At 43.9% G+C, this 25,955-nt stretch overlaps 1 protein-coding gene across 1 annotated transcript in view; it reads left to right on the forward strand.

Annotated features, from left to right (window-relative positions):
• ATP1B4 (ATPase Na+/K+ transporting family member beta 4) overlaps positions 1–25,444 on the forward strand; it is a 91,357-nt gene extending 65,913 nt beyond the window's left edge. Inside the window, exons 4-9 of the mRNA XM_088478202.1 lie at positions 6,603–6,731; positions 13,045–13,149; positions 18,086–18,282; positions 18,817–18,873; positions 23,330–23,422; positions 24,484–25,444. Of these exons, the coding sequence (XP_088334328.1) occupies positions 6,603–6,731; positions 13,045–13,149; positions 18,086–18,282; positions 18,817–18,873; positions 23,330–23,422; positions 24,484–24,642 (740 nt within the window). The 3' untranslated portion in view covers positions 24,643–25,444. The remainder of the gene's footprint in view (positions 1–6,602; positions 6,732–13,044; positions 13,150–18,085; positions 18,283–18,816; positions 18,874–23,329; positions 23,423–24,483) is intronic.
• Positions 25,445–25,955: the final 511 nt, after the last annotated feature.

Here is a 25,955-nt window from a genome sequence, read left to right on the forward strand (position 1 = left end):
CATGTACGGTTGAACGTAAACACATTTTGTGTGATTTTCTTCCTGCAAAATGTGTTTTTTAGTACTTTTTAGTAGCAGTCTTATGTCTCATTCTGTACGCAGACTGGGAGAAATATTTCCATTTTGCCTCTTCGCGCTTTGAGAGGTATTCCCAAATGGGATGTAGTTATTAGACCGGCGGACACAATGCCACCGGTCTAAATACTGACACTTCCTGCCCGACACAGGACTTAACATAGGCGTCGAAATGCCGACGCCTATGTTAATGCAGACGCTGGGAGAACGACCCCCGCCATCCCAATCGTCGTCCAGGGGATGGGAGGCGTTAGGTTTAGGGACCCCCGGGAAAGGTTAGGGTTAGGCTAGGGGAAGGGGGGGTTAGGGTTAGGTGCCACTAGTGAGAGTTTAGGGTTAGGCACCCACCCCCCGGGAGGGTTTGGTTTAATGTGCGGGGAGGGGGCGGTTAGGTTTAGGCATCCCTGGGGAAGGTTAGGGTTAGGCACTATGGGGGAAGGTTAGGGTTAGGCACCCCTAAAGGAGGGTTAGGGTTAGGGGGCAAGAGGGGAGGTTAGGATACCATCGAGATCTCCTACCGTCGGGTTTTCACTCTCGGGATTTCAATCCCATTTCATTCCCAACTGTCCTGCTTTTGGCAGGACACTTCCACTTTTCAGGGAGTGTCCCGCCGTCCCAACCACGGGCTGCAGTGTCCTGCAGGTGAGAAAAGATGGGGGAAAGCATTCTTACCGCTGTTCTGCATATGTGCATAGCATTGCAGAGCAACAGGTAAATAGATGCTGTGCACATGCGCATCTGTTTACTGTACGGGGAGAGCCTGGGGGTACCCAGAGTGATGAAAACAGGGGCGGGGTCATGCCCCTTTTCGGACGAGCGAAAGGGTCCCGATTCTACTATCTAGAATGTTGGGATGTACGTTAGAGAGGTGGAATAGGGGAGAGAAAGTGCAGGCTGATGGCTATCACAAGAATGTTGGGATGTACGTTAGAGAGGTGGAATAGGGGAGAGAAGGTGCAGGCTGATGGCTATCACAAGAATGTCTTCTTAACACACCTTTCACCTCTCATTGTATGCAAACATAGAGGTCACAGATATTGCTCTTAGAAGGCGCATCTCTTGCAGCTGCCACCCCTTCCCCCCTATGCAAGTTCTGTGAGGATGATGATGATAACCAGCACAGATCTTGCATTACTTGCTAAAAGTAAAAAGAATTAAATAAACAATATAGAAATGGAAAATGGAGGGCCGGCAACAGGTATTGAAGATTACTACTGTGGTCCCCTCATGTTAAATCCCGGTGATCCTTAATATACAGTTGCTGTGCAAACTCTGAATCAGGCCCCATATACTTACAGCATAAGATTGCATGTTATCTGATACTAGCTATCACAGGAAAGTTTCCATGTTTTAGGGTTATATGTATCCAGTGGCGGAACTCACGGACACAATGGAGTCATTTGCCGCCAGGAGCCAGCCGTGAAGGGGGCACCCGGCTCCATTGTCACCCGGCCATTCCCGGGCACTGCTGAGGACCCGCACCTGTTGCACTGCTGAGGAGCTGCATGGAAGAGTAGCACCGCTGATCGGCGCTCCACATCCATGATCTGCTGCTGCCGGAGAGTTCTATGGTCGTGGACGTCACGTAGCGTGTGACCGCCGCGACCCGCCTGAGGACCCGATGCGCACGCAGGGGGTTTCTGAGTAAACAGAAAAACCCCTGCCTGCCGATCAGTAACAAACACATCGCCGTTGGCGTCACCGGTGATCTGTTTGTTTTAGCAACCAGTGAGAGTCAGATAGACTCTCATTAGCTGCTTTATACACGGAGGGTGCCGGGTGGAGCTCACTCATGAGCTCCGCCTTCCGGCTCCCGCAGTGGTGATGGGAGAGACGCCTTGACTTCATGACGTTTCTCCCATAGTGCCGAGCGGGAGGACAGAGGAGCTGACGGTGGTGGGCACTGGAACGGGATTCAGGTAAGTAATCTGTGTGTGTTTGTGTTATGTGTTATATCTGTAAGGGGCACTGCATAGGGGGGATCCACTACTGGGGGCACTACATAACGGGGCACTGCATAGGGGGGACTAACTACTGGGGGCATTACATAACGGGGCACTGCATAGGGGGGACCAACTACTGGGGGCACTACATAACGGGGCACTGCATAGGGGTGACCAACTACTGGGGGCATTACATAACAGGGCACTGTATAAGGGACACTACTGGGGGCACTGCATAGGAAGGGCCACTATAAAAGGCACTGCATAGGGGGACCACTACTGGGGGCACTGTATAAAGGGCACTACCGGGGGCACTGCATAGGGGGACCATTACTGGGGGGCACTACATAGGTGGGCACTGCATAAGTTGCACTGTATAAGGGGCACTGCATAGGGGCACCTCTACTGGGGCACTGAATAGAGGGACCACTACTTTGGGACACTACTGGGGGCACTGTATAAGAGGAATCGCATAGGGGGCGGCGGCAGCAGGGGCTGGCATAGGTGCTGGGGGGGTGGTAAATTTATCTTGCCTCCGGGCACCTGGGATGAAGTTACGCCACTGTATGTATCACAATCCGTATATCAGATACGGATGGATTGTGATAAATTTGGCCAAACTCGCATTTTGATATCTGAATACATCGCAAGGATGTATCAAATATCACATGCCGGGACAGAGAATCCCTCCCCCGAACTTCTCAGGGTTCTTATTGCAAAAAAATATCTTGAGAATGTGATCACGCATGCACTGCCTCGACCACACGTGGTCACGTGCCACAGTTATTAGTACATAGACCCTCATGTCATAGATGTGGTGAGAGTTATGCAGACTTATATCACTGTTTCTGGTCTTGTCCACCAATCAGGAGGTTTTGGCTTCAAGTCAAGAATTATGCTGAGACCTATCTAATTATATCTCTTTACGGTGGAATGGGCAATATTCGGCCTTGTCCCTGCTCATATGAGGATTAGTAAAGGAGGTAAACATTTATGCTAGCAGTTAGCACATCAGCCCGTAAAACAATCTTACATGAGTGGATATCATCATCTTCTCCGTCATTATCACTATTTAAGTCCAAACTATTTCATCTGTTCCATATGGACTGGATTGAGGTGACTCTAGATAAGGAATCCAAAATGGAAACCATTTTTTTATCATATGGGAGAGTTACATATTCACTCTGTCTTTGGAAATGAGGCATCAAATACACTATTGTCTTAAAAATTCATCCTGGTATTTATTGCGAGTACTAGACAATGACACACCCATAGAGATTTATTCCACCAGTGCCTGACGTACTTTGTTTGATGAACAATGGTTGAAGCTTTGGTGCCTCTGCAGAAAGGGGGGGGGGATGGGGAGAATTTGATAGAAAGTCTTTTTTTTTCTTTAGCTATTACCATTATAACTTTATGTATTATGTACTGAGAATTGTTGTTTCTCGATTAAGGCTCTATAATATATGCCTTGTTCTGCCCTAAGGGGTTCCTCCAAGGCACTGTAAACCAAATTGTAATGTCCAACTGTTGTCTTCCTTCTGTATTTGTGATAAATGTATTACTCTTTGATACAATGATTGTTGTAACATCTGACTGTTTTGTATTTTGTATAAGGCATTTCATGCAAGTAATGCTTCAATAAAAACAATTTAAAAAATGTGCATAGAGATATAGATTTGGGAGGGGTGTGTCCAAACTGAACTCTAAATTGCAGTATAAAAATAAAGCTGCCCAGTATCTGTGGGCTACATGCAAAAGCAGCCAGTATTTACCCCACATGCAAAAAATGTATGTATTTGCACCCCTTGCATTGCAACTTGGGGCCGTATTCAATTAAATTCACATATGCGATAAAGTTTCGCTTGCTGTACTTTTCGCCTACATCGCGTATTTTAGCCGCGGAAACTTATCGCCCTATTCAATTCCAAAAGATGCAAAAACACAAGCCGGCGAATGCAAAACAGGTGAAAAGTGCTGACAGAATTGGGGAAATCAGCCTGACACCCCCTAAAAGATGCACTAACATTGTGTATCAATGTACATGCCCCCAAATATCCCTAATAAAGCTATTTGTGGTACTTAAGGTGTGTCATTTTCTTCTAATTAGCGTCTTTGCACAAGTGGTGAAGAATAGCATTAAGCAGTTTTTTTTTGTGAAAATAAATAGTCATGTCCAATTTTGGTGTATTTGAAAATGGGTGCAAGCATGGTTTAAAGTCGCTAAACGTTTAAAAAAAAAACTTAAAAAATGCACCTGTAGCAAGCACCTGCAATCAAAAAAACACCTCACCCATACTTGCTGACCCCCCCAAAAGTCTATTTCGCTAGTTTTTAAGTTTGTACCCCCACTTTGTACTTTTTTGCACCCATTTTGAAAGTGCTTTTTTGGGGTGTGCCTCAATGTTTTTAGGGGTTTTTTGACACAGTTATCCTTTTGGGGACTGTCACAAGGGTGCTGAGTGGTTTTGCCAATTTTTTTCTCCACCTATTCAGAGGCAAATCTTTTTCGCCTATTATGGTGCATACACACGATCAGATTTTTCCTTCAGATATGAACGATAACGATTTAAAAATCGTTCAGTCGTTCATATCTGAAGGAAAATCGTTCATATCTGACATGCCTGAACGATGGACGATCAACGATGCGCGTTCCCGTTTGTCAGATAACGATATCTGACATCTGATGGGTTTGCAGTCAGACTTGGACGATTCCATTCATTTTAATGCAGTCAAAAATCGTTCAATCGTTCAAATCGTTCAAAACTTTGGTAAAATCGTTCAAATCGTTCGATCGTTCATCTGACAAATCTGACAAGTCTGACAAATCTGACCATGTGTATGCTCCATTATGGAGCGTACACACGGTCAGATTTGTCAGACTTGTCAGATTTGTCAGATGAACGACTGAACGATTTAACGATTTGAACGATTTGGACGATTTGACCAAAGTTTTGAACGATGGAACGATTGAACGATTTTTGACTGCATTAAAATGAATGGAATCGTCCAAGTCTGACTGCAAACCCATCAGATGTCAGATATCGTTATCTGACAAACGGGAACGCGCATCGTTGATCGTCCATCGTTCAGGCATGTCAGATATGAACGATTTTCCTTCAGATATGAACGACTGAACGATTTTTAAATCGTTATCGTCCATATCTGAAGAAAAAATCTGATCGTGTGTATGCACCATAACACTGCATTGCGTTTTCGTGTATGCGAAAAGTGTTTGCAATTGAATACGGAGATAACTTTCCGCCTGGCGAAAAGTCGCAATCGGCGATACTTTTTTTCGCGGATCTCGGCTTTTCGCTTCTAATTGAATATGGACCTATTATTATTACAGTTTCTGCATAATTTTATGTATTGTTCCTATGTACTAAAAGAACATTGCAGGACATTTCACAGAAATCTCCTGCAAAGTGCTTATTAGCATTTTAGATCGCAGTCACCATTATTATCAATGGGGACTACAATCTTTTGATCTTTCAATCTCTCTTCTGCAGCCCCTGTCTGGCCCCAGAAGCTGACGGTGTGCGCATGCGCAGTGTCAGCTTCCCCCGGGGAAGCCTTTCACTTCAGTGAAAGACTTCTCTGAAATGCCGGGGATAAAACTCGCAGGGACAGCATTTACCGCAACTACTGTCACTGTGAATTCCCGGTAATACATTGCCGGGATATTTTCATTAAAAATGAAAATATTCCCGGCGAGTTGGACCGTTAATAATCGCGGCGGTACCGCAATTATTAATACATAGGCCCCTCTGTCCTCAGGACCCCACACAGTTCATGTTTTCCAGGTCACCTAACAGGTGTATTCATTACTCACATTTTAAAAGATACACAGAAGGGGCTAATTATTTCACTTGTGATTCTGTAAGGAAACCTGGAAAACATGGTCCTGAGGACTGAGGCCCTGATTCGGAGCCGGACGCTCTGACAGAGCGCTCGCTCTGAATCAGGGCCAGCCTTCTTGTTTTTTAGAGCGGCCTCCTGGCCGCTCGCATAGCTGTGGATGACCACCCACAGCTATAGCGAGCGGCCAGGAAGATGGTCACGATGGTCAAGACCATCGCGACCATCGGGCTTGCGACGAGACCCTTGTGGTAGGGTATCGTTGCTGCAACCCCCAGAGAGATTTCGGCTCTCACAGAGCCGAAATCTCTCCCACTGACATCACTCGTGATGTCAGTGGGGCCGCCTCCAAACGGAGGCGTTCACATGGGAACGCCTCCGTTTGGGCAGCCACTCCCCTGGCCCGACCACCAAAGGGGGCATGCTGTCACTCAACATCGACAGCACGCCCCCTTTGGTACGAGACCCGGAGCGACGGTTTGCCCGTCGCTATCCGGGTCTCGCGCATGCGCACGACGGAGCCAGCTCCGTAGTGCACATGCGTACTGGGCCACCATTGACCCGCTTGCGAGTGCATAGCGCTTGCAAGCAGGTCTGAATCAGGCCCGGAGTTTGAGAACCTGTGTAGTAGTACATTTTAGATTTTGTTTTATATTGTATATTTGAAACCCACATCAGGCATTTACTTTATACTCATTTATTTCTGATTTCTTGTCGTTTCAGCCATGATTTTGTTATTTTACCTTCTATTTTATGCATTTTTAACTGGGATGTTCTGTTTATGCATATATGGATTGCTTCTCACAATAAGCCCCTATGTGCCGACTTACAGAGAGAGAGTTTTTCCACCTGGTAAGTTACTTATTTTATTAATGAGATTTTTATGTTTACAAGGATCCTTTATGCTGGCTGTTTATATTTTAATAATCATATATCATTAATATCCAATGCTGTAAGTCTAGGCGGAGTGTACACTCAGACCAGTAGGATGCTATTGGTCTGCTTTGTAATTTTTTCCAGCCTATAACGTGGCACAAATTAGGTGCACTCACCATAATTACCATCGCTGAGCCCACGACGGAGGCTTGGGCCCAGGTACTTTGCTCCTGCCCTATTCCCTCTTAGTGCCCTTGACAGTACCCCTTGGACAGCCAGTTGGCTCCAGCTCAATCATTCTTACATCAGATGCCTCAGGTCATTCTCCCAGAACTACTGCAAGACACATTTGAGCGGTGGCAGTATGCAGTTGCCCCAGACTCAGTCTCACACAGCAGTCAAGTTTACGCAGCATCACTACAACAGGTGAGGGTTAATGGGGTATTACACTTAAACACAAACTTGCAGGATTCGAAAACAAAACTGTAAAGTTTATTTTACAATTAAAACACAAGACTAATCTCATGTTTAAACACCTGGATTCCGTAACATCTCATTGGATGATTGGAGGCAGCACATTCACATGTCACAAGGGGCAAGACCTTTACTCACATGCCTCAGGTGGAGATACACAGGTGTGGAGTTATGAAACAAAAATAAAAGCGGTCAAAAGTAAAACAATAATTGATTTGTAAAGGAAATCTTGGAGACGTATTATTGTCGTTATAAATATTTGAGCATCTTGGTGTTTGTGTACTTTGAAATCTAATGCAGGCTAAAGGTTTGTCTGCAGGTGGAACTGATGCTGTGTGCTAAGAGAGACTGCTTCTATGCTCCGTGTTAAAAAGCACAACATATTGCTTATATTAGACCATAATAATAATGATAACTGTGTATATATATTTCTTTGTGTAATTGTAACTGGATTATAAGCCTTGTTTTGCACCAAAGAAAGATGTGTGCCTATATGTGTGCCTATACAGAAGCCAGGAAGGAATGTTTGGCCCTAGGTTACAGTATTTTGCTGTTACAGGCATTCTGCATTCCACTGGATCGAAACGAGCAGAACAACATACATACAGGCGTTCAGAGCGAACTCATGAACCTTAGGACTCCAGTTAGCAGCATTAGACTTTGGCTTATGTCTGACGACCTTAAGAAGTAACCTTATATTTTACTGACTTCATTTCTGGCAAAACTGTTTCTGTGCACAGTGTTTTATCATGTCCGTCAAGGTCAAACCAATGTTAATAGCTGAGCATATGGCCGTAACTAGTTGTGTGTGAGCGGTGCTGTTGCACAGGGTGCCGGGCCCCGGGGGCTGCACCAATGCCCCCATTACATCACCTGCATGTGGCTTGCAGGGAGCCTGAAACGGCATCTTCCAGTCAGTAGCGCTACTGCAGAGTGGCCGGAGAGTTCAAGGGACAAAGTGCTCTACTTCTCAGAGGCGGTGGCCCTGCCCCGTGGGTGTGACATCAGGATGTTGCGGGTTTAGGGGCCGGGGCTGGCACAGGACGCATGACTGTTCTGTTACGATGCCGGCTGGGCAAGATGTGAATAAAGCTGAACCCAGGTAAGTAACTTTCAGGATTCTAGTAGGATTTATGGAGCTAAACCTAAAACTTACACTTTAGGTGGAACCCTTATTTATTTCAGGTAAACTCCAGCTTACCATTCTATTGTTAGAACCAAATATAGCATATTGCCATTTAGCAGAAAAAGGGGTACATTTACTAAGCTTCGAGTTTGTGTGAGTTTGCAAACTCACATAAGTTTAGGCATGTTTTTCATCTTGCAAATGTACTAAAGACAAACTCGAGTGAGTTTGGAAGTGAGTTCTGTCTTTTCCCTGTTAAAACTCATGTGAGATTGCAAACTCGAAAAAACTCACCATCGGCCAAAATAGGAAGTACTTTACATGAAAAAGAAGCAACTCGCAAATTTACTAAGAATCGAGTTTCCAATCTTGTGTGAGATTGTAGCAAACTCACTGTGAAATAGAAGTTTCAAATAGACCACCTCCTGAGCTGCGAGATTGTCATAAACATACACAGATCAGTGTGATTTGTGTATGTTTCTGCCTGTACACCTAATATAAAGTGTTTTTATTTTTTTTAAAATTACATAGGGTCCCACCCTAAACCATAACCAGCCCCGGACTTGCCAGCCAATTCTGGTTCCTAAAATTATGGAAAAAAATTAATAGGGTTACACCATAATTTAAGAACCAGCACCAGCCAGCAGGGCCAGACCTGGTTTTAAATATATGGAGAAAAAAAATGGCGTGAGGTCCCCCGTATATTTAAAACCAGCTCCAGACCCTTTCTAGCAGGGGACTGATGCCACAGCCAGGGGAGCCCTTTCACCGGGCCCCCAGCTGCAGCATCAGCCCTGACCACTAGTCAGCCCAGGTCAGGGATCCCTGGGGAGTTGGGGACCCCTCCAATAAAGGGGTCCCCCTCTCCAGGGCACCCCTGTCCTAGGCTGATAGCCCGGGGCTATGCCCGGCACCCTAGGATGGTGGGTACTGGGTTGATAGTGTTAGTCTGTAGTGTAAAATAAATGGTTAAATATTGTCTTTAGTTGTGGAACTACATGTACCAGCAAGCCTCCCTGCATGTTGGTATTTGGAGAACCACAAATACCAGCATACGGGGCATTATGGGCCCACTGGTACTTGTAGTTCCACAATCAAAGCAATATGAAAAAAAACACAACATACAATGTGAAAGTAACATTTTATTATAACATACATGCACACTCACACATACTTAACTAGTATGCAAAGTAATCCATAGGGATACCTATAAAAAAAATCCATACTCACCTCACCTATGCGTAGTTCACGTCCTCTTCTCCAAGTAGGCATCCATGGGGTTAAAACAAAAAATGGGTGCTCCCGATTCCAAGCTAGACTGAGTAAAGCTATGTGTTTCCACATAGCTTTTCTCTGCGCAAATGACCGTGGCACACGTTTGCCCCGCCATTGTAGGAGCCGCCAGCCAATCAGCAGGCATATCCATATTGGAGCAGCTCGCTGATTGGCTGTGTGTGGTCAGCCTGTCTCCCCCATAGACTTCAATGGGTAGAATTCTCCATTGAAGTCTATGATGGGAACCGCTACATTGTATCATTGTTGTAACCACAAGGTTCACCTCAATTAACCTTGTAGTTACATCAATGATACAATGTAGCGGTTCCCACCAAAGTCTTCAATGGAGAATTTTCCCCATTGAAGTCTATGGGGGAGACAGGCCGAGCACACACAGCCAATTAGCGAGCTGCTCCGACGGAGATGACCACTGATTGGCTAGCGGCTCCTTCAATGACGGGGCACACGTGTGCCCTGGTCATTCGCGCGGAGTAAAGCTATGTGGAAACACATAGGTTTACTCAGTCCGGCTTGGAATCGGGAGCACCCGTTTTTTCGTTTTAACCCCATGGATGCCTACTTGGAGAAGAGGACGTGAACTACACATAAGTGAGCTGAGTATGGATTTTTTTTAATAGGTACCCATATGGATTATTTCGGATACTAGGTGAGTATGTGTGATAGTGAGTGTGAGTGTGCATGTATGTTATAATAAAATTTTACTTTCACGGTGTATGTTATGTTTTTTTTCGTATTGCTTTGGTTGTGGAACTACAAGTAGCAGCAGCCCCTTATTGCCGCGCATGCTGGTATTTGTGGTTCTCCAAATACCAGCATGTGGGGGAGGCTTACTGGCAAGTGTAGTTCCACAACTAAAGACAATGTTTAACCATTTATTTTACACTAAACACTAACACTATCAACCCGGCACCCACCACCCTAGGGTGCCGGGGATAGCCCTAGGGCTATCAGTCTAGGACAGGGGTGCCCTGGAGAGGGAGACCCCTTTATTGGAGGGGTCCCCAACTCCCCAGGGATCCCTGACCTGGGCTGACCAGGGATCCCTGACCGGGGCCCGGTGAAAGGACTCCGCTGGCTGTGGCATCAGTCCCCCACTAGCAAGGGTCTGAAGCTGGTTTTAAATACTGTATACGGGGGACCTCACGCCATTTTATTTCTCCGTATATTTAAAACAAGGTCTGGCCCTGCTGCCTGGTACTGGTTCTTAAATTATGGTGGAACCCTACTCATTTTGTTCCCTGTAATTTTAGGAACCAGTACTGGCTGGCAAGTCTGGGACTGGTTATGATTTTGGGGGGGGGACCCTATGTAATTTTTTATCTAGCATTTAACACTTTTTTTACAGGTTCAATACACAAGCAGCCTTCACATATGTCAGTGATATGTGCAGGCTACATGCCCGGGTGAGTTTTGCAGAGAGAAAACACTGCAATCTTGAGTAAGTAATCTCATCTATACTCTCCTTAAACTCTCCTCTAAACTCGCAAATTGGGGGGAAAAAACTCAATCTGCTTCACCATCAAAAAACTCACTTTCAGCTAAATTCACTGCTTAGTAAATTTTCCAAAAGGGAAAACTCTCCCAAGTTTTGGTGAAGGTAAAGTGAGTTTAAAAACTAAAAAACTCGACCAAACTCTATTCTTAGTAAATTTACCCCAAAGAGTTATGAACAGACCAAAAATCCTTGGAAGACTTAGATTTTTTTACAGCATTAAGGTCACTCCTATTAAAGTTTTTATCTTTGATTGGTAAAGATAAAAACTTATATTTTTAACAAGTATATTGGAGCCTGGTCAAAGGGTTTCTCTTCCCCCCTTCACCCCCACTCCTACACTTACCCAAGCCTCTACTCTCTCCTCTCTGTCCCCCACAGTGGGACATATTAGGGGTGGAGTTAGGGTGCACCGAATCAGAGTTGCATGCAATGTCATGGAGTTGAGTAATATTTTGCTACTGCAAATGTTCAAATATGTCTAGAACCTCCTATGGCGCATGAGATACACAGAGTCACAAAGGACCTGTTGCGAATTAGACGCATGGTAATAAAGATGTCTTGGAAATGTGCTGGGTGTCCCTGGGCAGTGACTGGGAGGTGGCTAACAGAAGCATGGAGATGGTCACTGTTATAATCTCATACTCGGATGCTCATTCATTCACTTTGCAGGCCATACTCAGACTGTAAATCTGCACTCACCATAGGGCTGTGCAAGCTTCAATGGTGCAACCAATGGTGACTTCTAAAGACGCCACAGGGCATTATTTCAGCTTATAAGGATGCTAAGAGTTTGTGTCTCAGTCCCAGCACACTCATACACACAGATGTGCACCAGGGAAGGACTTTGCCATTCTATGTAAAGTCGGCTACAAACGGGCGACCGCCAAAAGACGCAGCCTCGGACACACCTGTGACTACCACTGAATCAGACGCATTGTATATACAAAATGTTGCTTATATGCTCTTTTGTCTGATCTCAAAATTGCGGAGTACCAGGATTTTATAATGTCTCAAAATCAGACCTGATTACATCTCCCACACATACCTCACTATGACCATAGTACATGTATTTTTCCTATCACATAACTGACAAATAGATTCCTGGCTCCCCATGAAGAGCATAAGCTTTGTGATTACAGACAAACCTCCTGTGGGACACAGAATTTAATTTTGAAATTGCATTTTGTTTGGACTATCAGCGTGATCCCCACACAGCAAATCATGTTATCCTGTTTGCATTTCCCTAAAGTCCTAAGAATGACATAGGTGTATGAATTGTTTGATATAAAACAGAACTGTTTGTAGAGTATAAAAGGAATGAGAATAATAATAGTAGCAGTAGTAATAGTAATCTGCAAACTGATTTGTGTCAAATTCATTCACCTCTAAACACTTAAGCTGGGTACACACTAAACGACGTGTGTACCCAGCAATCCTATGGGTGACCCTCTCTGCTGACGGGCCGACATATCAGACGATATCATGCCCAACCGCCCCCATAGGTCTGCCCCTTACGCATCCCGCTGCATGGGGTCGTCAGTCACATCGTCAGATTGAGCTGCATGTAGGGCCGACCTGACGATGCGGCTGACGAATCAACGGGAGCGTGCATGGCCTGACATAGTGGATACACACTTAACAATTTAAGAGATTTGTCGTTCCAATCCGTCGGAATTGGGAAAATCACTCAAAATTTTGCTGTGTTCCCAGTTTAAATGAAACTGCAAAATATTAATTTTCAGCCCTTAAATATATATTAATTCCAAGTTTTTGTCACTAAAGTGTGTGTTTATAACAGTAAGTGCATTTTCAGCGATCAGCTCTGTATTTTGGTTATAACAGTCTACTAAGATAAATGTAAATAAAGCTTAATAGTGAGTTTACTTTTCTTTTTCTAGGTCTAACAATAAGACCACATGTTAGTGGCTTGCATTACACATTTATTTCTTCAGAAAAGAGCACATGGTTGTCTTACACGGAGAGTCTGCAGGAATTTCTTGAAGGTAATTTTTAGTTTTTTTAGTTATAAAAAAATCTTTCAGGCAAGAACCAAAAATGTAATACATATTGTCTGTGCCATTTAATATAATATACATAGGAGCCAATGTATCTTATCAGGCTTTTAGACCATAAAGTATAATTTCTTATTGTCGCAAATCGCAACGATAAGAAATTGTTTTTTGGTAGTATGTACAGTATTAAAAATGTACAGCTGGAACAGCCATTTGCGGAAACGTCTGCCCTGGCGATGTCCCGATGACTATTGAAGCTGCTTTACCGCAGCTGTGAAAGTCATCCTCCTTGTCAGACTACCACTGTGCATGCACCAATCACAGTTTGGGCATGTGCACTGCACGTTAGAAGGGTTTAAGAGATAAGTATTAAAAAAAAAAAAAAAAAGTAGCTAAAGCATTTTAATTAGATTATTATTTTTTGCATTTTTTTTTTTTAAACTTGAGTGTTGCTATGTTGCAGATAACTAGAGAGCGCAGGGTAAGGAGAATGGGGAGGGCAGAGCGAGTGGAGGGAACTGAAAAGCTAAAGATGCCATAATCTATCACATGCAAACTCCTCAAAAAATTTTTAGGGAATTCGATATATTAGAATAATATCGCAAGAACCATTGTGTCCTATAGTTCCGGCAATATTATGCAATCATTTGCCTATGTTAAGATAATGAAGGAGCTATATCTCCTACATTTCAGCATTAATACATGAAGTGGAACTTAAGTAATGCAAAGAAAATGTGGTGAGAGGTTATTCTGCATTTGGTTGAAAAACCAATTGATACTAGAGATGAGCGTGTTCGGATCTCAGAGATCCGAACCCACCCGAATTTCGGGGATCCGAGGCGATCTGTGGAGTCACGAGGTTTTGTTTTGAGCGGGCTTAAAGCCGATTGGCTGAGAGAGCCGTCTGTCAATCAGCGTTAAGCCCATTGAAAACAGCACAAAAGAGGAAAAGAAGATGGCGCCCGCCATCCCCTATCGCCTGACACCGCTGGCACCCCCCGCTGCCGACACTGCCGGCACCCCCACTGGCAGCATCCCCCGCTGCCAACACTCCTGCTCTGCCGCCCAACGTACTGAGGACACCGATAGCGACCCCCACACTGCCGACACTCCCACACTGAGGACACCACCAGAACCCCTGCACTGCCGACACAGTCAGCAAACCTGCAGGACGCCGCCGGTACCCTTCAATGAGAACACTGCCAGCACTGCCATTCCATGTACTGAGGACACCGCCAGCAACCCCCGCACTGCCGACACAGTCAGCAAACCTGCAATGAAGACACCGCTGTTACCCCCACACTGCCGACACAACCAGCAAACCTGCACTAAAAACACCGCTGGCACCCCTGCAATGCCGACACAGCCAGCAAACTTGCACTAAAGACATCGCTGGCACCCCCGCACTGCCGACACAGCCAGCAAACCTGCACTAAAGACACCGCTGGCACCTCCGCACTGCCGACATCACTGGTACCCTTCACTGAGGACACTGCCAGCACCACAGCACTGCCATTCCATGTACTGAGGACACCGTCAGCAACCCTGCTCTGCTGACACTGCTGTCACAGTAAGTGCACTATTGGTGTATCCAACCCACACTATCTAACACACTGTGTCCGTGTTGGAAATTAGAAACTGAACTGCCACATGTTAGCGCTGCCCACTGTGTCACTTAGCCTAGTCAGCCAGCTAGCTGGATGCAACCTTTTGGCCTTAACTAGATGAAGCAAATAATATTGTGAGGTCGTCCAAATTGATTGGAAATTACTGGAAATAAATGTTATTGAGGTTAATTATACTGTAGGAACAAAAACACACCCATTTTATGTGATTTTAGCTGTTTTTATGATTTTTTAAGGAAAAATCCAGATCCAAAACCAAAACACGAAAACAATACACGGAGGTGAGGTTTTGGCAAAACCAATCCAGATCCAAAACCAGGATAGATCCAAAACCAAAACACGAGGGTCGGCGCACATCTCTAATTGATACATATGCCCTAAAACGTCAAACTGTGAATTATGTAAAAAGAGGTGGTTCCCAATAAGTGGTCAGCTAGCAAGGGTACAATGCTTCCTGTTGTATGATGATAATACACAGACTCATCAGGTCACTTCTAGCAGTATTTTTCCCTCTACCAGATCAAGGGCCGTATTCAATTAGAAGCGAAAAGTCCATTTTGGCTATACTTTTTCGCCGATGATGTCATATTCGTCAATTCCACTTTTCCCCATTTTCAATTTGGCCGACTTTTCGCCAAGGCGGAAAGTCAATGCAATGTTTCGCCTATGAATAGCAGGTGGGAAAAGTGCAGAATTGGGGTTTTGGGGTGCAAACGTAGGAAATCCACCCAGCACTCTTTGGACAGCCCCCCAAAGATAAACTGTGTAAAAAATATGTAAAAATACTTAAGAACACCCCAAAAAATTTGGGGCAAAAAAAAAACAAAGTTGGGGTACAAAGTTAAAAACTAGCAAAATAGACCCCAGGGGGGTCCCCAAGTATACGGCAGGTGGATTATGATTGCAGGTGGTTGCGGCAGGTGGATTTTTCACGTTTTTTAAAACGTCACATTAGCAACTTCAAAATATGTTAGTACCCATTTTCATATACCCAAAATTTGATGGGACCAAAAAAACCTCCAAAATGTTATTCTTCACCACTTCTTAAAACACGCAAAATAGCACCTATTGAGACCATTTAAAGTAGCCAAATACCTTCAGCAGGGCTATTTGGGGGTATCCAGAGTGATCCCCCATGTCATTGCATCTTTTGGGAGGTGTCAGGCTGATTTCCCCAAAACTGACAGAACTTTACACTGATTTAAGTTTCGCCGGGTCCCATTTTCCCTGATTTGGAATTGAATACGGGGATAAGCGGGTAGGCGCGCAATACTTTTTTGCACCCAAAACCCACGATGATGGCAAAAAGTCCTGCAACTGACTTTTCGCTTCTAATTGAATACAGGCCCAAAAGTCCATTACATGTCAATAAACAGTAGCTGCATGATTGGACAATTTCAGCTTTTAACAAATGACAGGAAGAAAATTATTGTCTGGGAAAATAAAGCTGACACTTTACTTTCTATTTATTTATTAGCAGTTATTTATATACTGTAGCGCTCACATATTCTGCAGCGCTTTACAGAGAATATTCGGCCATTCACATCAGTCCCTGCCCCAGTGGAGCTTACAATCTATATTCCCTATCACATGCTGGGAGCCACTTAGCCTACAACTATATTTTTGGAGTGTGGGAGGAAACCGGAGTACCCGAGGAAACCCACGCAAGCACAGGGAGAATATACAAACTCTACACAGTTAGGTCCATGATGGGAATTGAACCTACGGCCTCAGTGCTGTGAGGCATTAATGCCATTACACTGTCTGTGCTGCCCGAGCACAGTTGCAGCATATATGAAATGTTGATGTCTAAGGTTTTGTAGCATTTGAATCAAATTAGATTCATTAACTCTTCATTCCGATCTGTCCATTGCATTGAGACAAATGTTAGGTAAACACAGAGCAGTCAGAGATTTGATAAACAACTTACCACGGAATCCGGAAATGTGTTGGTGAAAGTCAGACCAATGAAGAGAGTAGGTTCTCCACTCTCCTACCAGCTTTAGCAGCCATGGTACAGTTCCGCTAGTATACATGTCCAGTAGTTTATTATTATTATTATTATTATTATTATTATCATTTATTTATATGATGCCACAAGGGTTCTGCAGCACCTTAAACAGTACAGAAACAAATGAGTACACAAGAAAACGGTTATTAACAGTACAAACAATGCAGGACAAGGACATGGTTTATAAACATTGCTGCATAGCACCTAAATAAGAAGCAGGGTGTCAGCAACCAAGTGTTAGGTGCCGTTGCAAATGAAAGTAAAATTAAGGCAAGGAGAAGCACGTGAGGGAAGAAGGCCCTGCTCATGAGAGCTTACATTCATTATGACTTATACAGTACAGAAGTTATGACTTGCCTACGGATCTTGTGCCTTAGACTTGGTTGGAAGAGATTGTTCTGTCTTTGTGGCAGGACACCTTGCAAAACACATCACTCTGAGATTGCCATATGCTTGGGTAATGGCAGGTTCCTTTTCTTGATATACAAAGAGCGATATAATATTGAAGTCTGGTTTGAGCCCTTCTTACAAGAAGAGCTGCTGGGAATGAACCCTTTCTTCGGAATACATACGGTTCAAATCCCTACAGCGGCAGGCCGACACGGCTGAAAATCCTGATCGTCCGCAGGTAAGTACGAACTAACCTAACCCCCTAACCCTCCTTAGGGGTGCCTAACCCTAACCTTCCCCCCAGTGCCTAACCCTAATCCCCCCTCTAAGTGCCTAAACCTAACCCCCCTTCCCCGCCGCCTAAACCTAAGTCCCCCAGTGGGGTGCCTAACTGTAAGTCCCCCTAGCCTAACCCTAACCTCCTGGGGGTGCCTAACCCTAAGTCCCCCCTGGGAGCTCTAAACCTAACCCTCCTCCCCCTGCGGCTGTCCACAGCGGCGCCCGGCATCACTTCGATCGGGATGCCGGGCGCCGGTCTCCCGGCGTCTGTAAAATGACAGGCGTCTAGAATTAGACGCCTGTCATTTAACCCTCGCCAGGATAAAGCAGTCGGGAAGCCGGCTGTCGGGCTTACGTCAGCCGGCTTCCCGATTGCATACCCTTTCTTCACCTAATTTGCACTAAGCAACAGCTGAAGGGCCACATGTTAAGCACCCCTGCATTGAAGTCAAGCAGAGCTTTTGAAAATTATTTTTCTGAGACTGCTGGCACCCTGTTCTTTTACACCAGGCTTTTCTTATCACGATCTGCTAACACTGTGTAAGGGGAGAAGTTTGACCCCCCACTTATGAGGCAACTCAAGCCTTTGATTATTTAACTGTGATGTTTTATTTATTCATAGCCTATGATGATGATACACAAATAGCTAACAATGTGGAATGTACACCAGGACAGTACTTCCTCCAGGAAGGAGAGGAACATGAGGAGAGGAAAGCCTGTCAGTTCCTACGCTCACAACTACAGAACTGCTCTGGAATTGAGGACCCGACCTTTGGTTTTTCTCAAGGGAAACCATGTTTCTTGCTAAAGATGAACCGGGTAAAATAAAATAACGATGAACAACATTAATGGTGTTATATTATTATTATTTTAATCCACTTTTGCTAATTAGCCTTAACCAGTCAGCTATTTGCCCACAAAATTGTGGAGAAAAGGGTGTTACTGTAGATAAAGGGGTGTGTGGGATATCAAACATTTATTTTTGCTTATGTAGAGATATGATAAACAAATATATCAAACAATTATATATTGAAGACTGGACCCTATTTGTATAAAGTCAATATTTGGGGAGTACCAGGGATGTTTACAAAAGTTTGCAGCCCCTGGAATTGAAACCACTTATTGGGATGACATATTGCTTCATTTTGTTTTACGCACTACACTCGTAGATTAAAGCTAGTATCTCCAGCCATGCTTATAACTCTGAACATCCATAATTAAGGGAATGAAAATGAAGTGTGAAATCCGTCAGCAAATTGTGATAATTGATGTTGCAATACAACTGACAAAATAAATGAGATGTAGCCAATATTTTTGTCTGTATTAGGACAGTAAACATTATTTTCTTCCTAGATTGTCGGATTTAAAGCTGGTTTGGGAACACCAATAAATGTGGCCTGTGGAATTCATGTAAGAAAATTTCTCAGTACTTAATTTGAGATTGTTTATTAATTGTCAGATTTAACCTACTGTAGAATAAATCTATTTGTATAAATGATAATAACCATCTGTATATATTTATTAAGTGTGATGAGGGTGAGAACTGCAAAAATAAACCTAAAATCTACATTTCATATTTACTCACTTCTATTCTAATGAATCGCTTCACTGGATCTAAGGAGAGAATAAAAATATATACGCTAGAAGGGTGAGCACCTGGAAAATTCCCAAATATTCTATTTCCAGTGTCCCAGTGATGCACATGTGCTGTTTGCATGACCTGAAACTGCTGATGATGAGAATGGGTCCACTAGAATGCCAGCTGTTATCAATAAGCACCCAAATACACTCTTACCTGGAGGCATTGGCAATGATGGATGAACTTCACTACATGGCCCCCTAGATAGATGATGACTATATATATGGAGATTGTAGGCTCATAGGCTCAAATAGATCAGAACATGCCAAACTGGTTCAGAATAATTTAAAAAGCCCATATTGGCGGCATCTAGAGACCATGCAAAGCTGGTTTAAAGGAGTCAGACAAGATTATGGGGGAGATTTGTTTAATCTTGGAGATTCATAAAGTACCAACCAATGAGCTCCTAATTGTCATTTTTCTAGTACAGCCTGTAAGTGACAGTTAGAAGTATATTTGTTGGTACTTTATCTCTCTCTACTTTATCTCTCTGCAAGATTTGAAAAATCTGAGGATTGTGATGAGGGGCTGAGGTGATGAGGGGCTGAGGATGGGGATGAGGTGATGTAGGCTTAGGTTACTAAGGGGCTGAGGTTGGTGATGAGGGCTGAGATGATATGGGGTTGAGGACGGGGCTGAGGTGATGAGGGCTGAAGATGGTGATGAGGATGGTGAAAAGTGGCTAAGGTGATGAGGGGCTGAGGTGATGAGGGGCTGAGGATGGGGATGAGGTGATGTAGGCTTAGGTTACTAAGGGGCTGAGGTTGGTGATGAGGGCTGAGATGATATGGGGTTGAGGACGGGCTGAGGTGATGAGGGCTGAAGATGGTGATGAGGATGGTGATAAGTGGCTAAGGTGATGAGGGGCTGAGGGCGGTGAGGAGGGGCTGAGGACAGGGCTGAGCTGATTAGGGCTGAGGTGATGAACGGCTTAGGACAGTGATGAGGGGCTAAGGTGATGAGGTCAGCATGGGCGTATCTATAATGGGTGCAGGGTGTGCGGGGAACATGGGCCCCTGGATACAGGGGGCCCCCGCACACCCTGCACCCATAATATTACTTACCTCTCCAGAGTCCCACTTCAGCGTGGGGATCCGGCGCTGTAAACCAACTGGAAAATGGCCACGGCGGCCATTTTCCCATCATTTGCACATGCGCAGTACAGGGAAAATGGCCACCGCAGCCATTTTCCCGGTGACCTGTGCATACACTATAGACTCTGGGCACACTCTAGAGCCCAGAGTCTATAACTCCGGTGCTGGCTGCGCACAGCTAAGTGGGAACTGAGGTGATGAGGGACTGAGGATGGTGATGAGGGGCTGAGGATGGGTATGAGGTGATGAAGGCTGAGGGGCTGAGGAAGGTGATGAGGGCTGAGGTGATATGGGGCTGAGGACGGGGCTTAAGGGCTGAGGATGGTGATGATGGCTGAAGTGATGAGGGTCTGAGGCGATGAGGGCTGAGGTTGGTGATGAGGGGCTGAGGATGGTGATGAGGACAATGATGAGGTTCTCGTGGCTGAGGACAGTGTTTAGGGCCCATGAATAGAACCAAGTTCCACCCCATATAAGGCCCCCGGAATCATTTGATCTGGCCCTCTGAGCTTTTTCCTGCTAGCCTCATCTGGCTAGCAGGGTGCCTAGAATGGCACATTGCAGCCAGAACCTATGCAGCAGTGCCGCCTGGAGCATCCTTAGGACGCTTCAGATGGTCACACCACTGCCCTTACAGCTCCCTGGAACATCCTCAGTATGCTTTGGGTATTGCTGTAATCACAGGCGATTGTTGCCCCACCCCTGTGCGACATCACATGGAGGGGGTGTGGCCTGCTCCAGGCCCGCGAATAATGTTCTATATATCAAAATGGCCCTTGGCAGAAAAAAGGTTCCCCACCCCTGCTCTAAAGGGAGGCACTCACTGGTCTGCCTGCGCCTTTTTCTAAAGGCACTCACTTATCTGGACTTTGTGGTGCAACTGGAGACACTCACTGGTCTAGAGGCTGGTCTCCTGCAATTAGTTCTGCAGCTGTCTCCTGGGGGGAGGCGAGGGGGGGTGTCAGTGAAATTAATCAATGTATGTTCTATTTTATTTTATTTTTCCTGTGGGGACGATGAATAAATGTGAGTTTTATTTTATTTTTTTCCTGTGGGAGCAAATGTTAAATCAGTGTGTTTTATTTTTTTCCTATGCAGGCCAATGTGTGTGTTTTTTTTTCCCCTGTGGGGCCAATATATTTTTTTTCCCAGTGGGTGCCAATGTGTGTTTTGTCTCCCTATGGGGGATTGTGTTTTTTTTTCCCCCTGTGTGGGCCAATATGTGTGCTGTATTTTTTCCCCTCTGGGGGCTAATGTGTTTTTTACCCCCTGTGAGGGGTCAATGTGCGTGTTTTTTTTTCCTGACAAAGACAATGTGTGTGGGGTTTTTTTTTTCAATGTGGGGGCCAATGTTTGTGTTATATCCCTGTGGGGTTTTTTTTCCAATGTGGGAGCCAATGTGTGTGTTATATCCCTGTGGGATTTTTTTTTCCAATGTGGGGGCCAATGTGTGTGTTATATCCCTGTGGGTTTTTTTTCCAATGTGGGAGCCAATGTGTGTGTTATATCCCTGTGGGGTTTTTTTTTTCCAATGTGGGGGCCAATGTGTGTTATATCCCTGTGGGAGCTGGACTCCTTGGAATTTCTCTGTATTTTTTTCAGTTAATAAAAGAATTATGGATACAGGGTCTGAATCAGCAAGGATCGCAACTGCGATTGCAATAGCAATTACGCATGCAGTCTCACTGTGATAGTGTGCTAGTCCATTGCGATCGCTATGCCATCGCAGCACAACATAAGGACGCCCACTTTACCTTACACACATCCGTAGTTCTTAGCAAGACTGCAAAAGCATCGTTAAAACACAGAGTACCATCGCAGCCTCACGCACACTTGCACAAGCTCTGACCTTACTCAGGAATTGCTAACTTCATTGCACGCTATGAGTATTCAGGCTGCGTAAGGCATCAAAGTGGATAATTTATGCACGCCCATGGAACGGCATTCAAACGCACTGACACGCCTGCGTTTCGCCAACCACCCCTCCGTCGACTCCCACAAACGGCACTTCCTGTCAGTCACTCTCCGATGGGTCTGCGTAGTCACTGGCAATCACAGTGGCCAGTACGCGCATACGTGATGCATAAGCAGAACGCAACAAACGGCCGATTGCATGTGTAATCACAGTTGCTATCAGTTGCTATCAGTAATGAATCAGGCCCATAGTTGGGTCAGGGGGGGCACTCCAAGTTTTCTAGACCTGGGTCGGCCCTGACAAGTGCATATGTCTCAGGTAAACTAAAGCCCTACGAAATGAATGCTAAATACTTACCTAGGGGATTGCATAAGTGTGTGCATATGTAACAAGAATATGCCTAGTCATGCCCATCTATAATACTCTACAGAATGCTATTGGCAATCCCACATATGAATGGACAGGTATATATAAGGAAATGTACTTTCACCTACAGCTGTGCAGAAGGGTCTGTACAATAGCACCAGTAAAGACAGTGAATTTGCTATCACAGTGAGTATTATTGACAGAAAAGCGCACATGGAACAGTCATTTTTCTTACAGAGCAAGTTACAGGTAAGGGGCCTATCCATTAGCAGATGTATTTCTGAGCGATGAAAGACAAAAGATCCCTTGAAAATTCCGGTGACTGTGCTGAACGATATCTGTCATGTACATGACAGATTTTGCCGAACGATGAACGATATCGCATGACATCATTCAGGGAGTGGATTTTTCCTCTGCAGCACTCTGTAGCTGCTGCTAATATCTTTCATCGCTCATCGTTTACCGCATATAAACTGCACAATATTGCTAATATCGTACAGCCGCTATATGCTATAATTGACCAACATGTTGGAGAGATGATAGATGCGATTTATCGGCCACGGAAGTGCGCATCTGTCATCATTCAGGGCCTATCCATTAGCAGATATAATGAATGATATTTCGTTCAATCGTTCATTTTATCTGCTAATGGATAGGCCCCTTTACAGTTACAGTTGGTAATTTTAGCACAGAAGATTGCTACAAGAACAGAAAAATGCGCCAATAATGCTTTTTTCCTTTTTTGATCACCAGCATGAATTGTAGATGGACTTTATGCTCAAGATTAGTAGAATTACAAATTAATTCTTCAAAATAAATTTTACAATATAATAATCATATTTTCTTATCTAGAGAGGTAATCAGAGTCTTTTAGGAGCAGTCAATTTCTACCCTGCAAATTACTTCGACCTTATGTATTATCCATACTATGGCAAGCTTACACATGTAAGTATATGTTCTATGAAATATTATTTTCCTGCCATTTCCTGATAACTTTATCTATATGCATCCACGGTATGTTGGAGATTTTGTGTGATCAATAACTGTTCACTCCTATTCTGGCTCAATAGTTATCTCACAAATGGAGCACAAATGACTCTATGTGCCTGGTACAAGCTGAGAACAGGTTTTCTCCCCAAAACTCCAAAATTGTCCTTGACATAATTGCTGAGAGGCCACACACAGGTACCTGTAAGGGATAGATTTTAGTGATGCAAGCAAAGAAACAACACAACATTTTATGGGCAATTCTCTTTCTTCAGGTGTCTTCCAAAAACACAGAGACCTAGATCCGTGACTTCATATGTATGGATTTGTTGGTGGCTCCAAAACAATTGGCATGACATGAATAATCCAATGGAAATAGTTTAGGCCATTGTAGAAATGTCTCTCATTTACCAAATAACCATTCACTGCCTGTTTGTGTGTGTGGGCAAGTGGAGGCCACATTGCCAGTCTAGAATTAATATCTGTCTACTTACCTTGACCACAAAGTAGCCAGCTCTGCCTAATTTGGCCATAGAATGTGAAACTGCTCCTTTTGTTTGTGTGTGGGCCAAGCAGCAGAGGTGTATTTGTGTATTACCACCAGCATATGTGCAGCATTCTGTATCCTAATGTATCAAACACGCAGACTGGCAGCAGACTGTCATTGATTGACCAGGATCTCCGTCTGCTGATAGAGATTTCCTGGCCTCTTTCTCCTGCGGCAGCGGGCTTGCATGGCCCCATGGGTCACTTAGCCGGCCGATGTTCCCGCAGATTATACAATGCTGCGTTGCAGCTCGGATAAGTAATGTCCGTGACACCTCCTGCTGCATTACCACAATTACAAGCACAGAATTGCAAGCTGCTTGTGTGCAGCTTTGTAATTCCGTCCTAAGCTGAATCAAGCCCACAGAACGGTTTTCTTTTTTTTTTTTTTAAATGTCCATCATTATATGACGTCTATCATAAAGAAATGTATGCCTGAAATATTTTCTATATTTTTCTTGTTTTTGTTTTAGGTAAATTACACTTCACCTCTAGTTGCAATGCATTTCACAGAGGTGGTAAGAAATCTCGATGTCACCATTCAATGCAAAATAAATGGCCATGACATTATTAATGATCATAAGACTGACCGCTTCCTGGGCAGAGTAATCTTCATACTGAATATTGGGTGAATGGGCTCAAATGCTTAACTTTCTTCAGGAACCTCAAAAAGAGCCATAACTTACACTGTTGTCAGACAAATGTATATGTACCCCCTATTGGTGCCTAACATATATACATACATACTGTATCCTCTATTCACCTGTTGTGTGTAAAATTTCTTCCTACAGTGCAGGGAACATTCAAGCCATACACATAAACTTATTGTTTATGTGTAGTGAGATAAACAGCATCACAAGGAAATACATATAATTAACAGTAATTGAGCTAAACTTACACTACACAAAGTGTAAGAGATAGAGATTTAGATGCTATCACTTTGCACCCCGTCCATGTATGGGTCGCTTCACATTCACAAGAGAAGAAGAAGATTAGTGAACTACCACACTGGTTATACTTGTATGACCTATATAAAAGAGATATTCATTACAATCACTAATATATATGTTATTAGTTCCCAAGTTCTGTGTAAACAATTGTTCTATGTGATAGGTGGCTGGTTATAGTGTTCGTCAGTGAGCTTACACTGAGGTCAGGATATTATCTGCCCCCGAGCCCAGGACTTTTATCTTTAACACCTTCCCTTCTGATAGGCTACTAGAACTTTTACATGCACATTTGTGAATATTATTAGCAGCTAATTAGCATTAGACAAACTGTATTTAGGTTTAGTGGTCCTGTAAATGTCTATATAGAATGAACAGGTCAGTATTAAATAATCTAAAACTGTAATTGATGTTTAGTTTAAAAACATTGTGGACATGTTTTTTATGTCTTTTATTGCAACATTAAACTTATGTTAATTTACTGTTATCTTGTATACGTATTTATTTCCATCACATCTCTTGTTCTATTAAATACCTTACCAAGGGGCTGAGGTGAGAAGATGCATTAAAACTTATTACATTCTTTGCATTAAGTGAAAATATTGTTTGCTTTACCAATATCACTTACTTTACAATTTAAGTTTCTTCCATGGATCAACTCACTGATGAAAACAGGGTTGTTCATAGTACTGTGTTGCTGAAAGTTGAATCATTGGAATGTAATTGAGAGTATATGTGTCCTGCAGTATCTTCTAAAAGCCTCTAGATGGTGCCACTGTCCATAGGCAACATTTTATCAATGGCGAAAACTGTCTAACAATGGGAACACTTCTCTATCCTTCCCTTTTCAACCAGCGTCCAATATATTGCCCTAAATTCTCTCCAAGGATTTTTGTCAGTGGCAAATACAGGATTTCTAGAGGGGGGTTTCCATATGCTTGATTTTAGTGTGAGTGTGGCCAGTCCATGAATAGAGCATAATTAGCACTTATCCAGCT

The sequence above is a fragment of the Taudactylus pleione genome, unplaced genomic scaffold (assembly GCF_031769625.1).
Source record: "Taudactylus pleione unplaced genomic scaffold, aTauple2 ptg000211l, whole genome shotgun sequence".
NCBI lineage: Eukaryota > Metazoa > Chordata > Amphibia > Anura > Myobatrachidae > Taudactylus > Taudactylus pleione.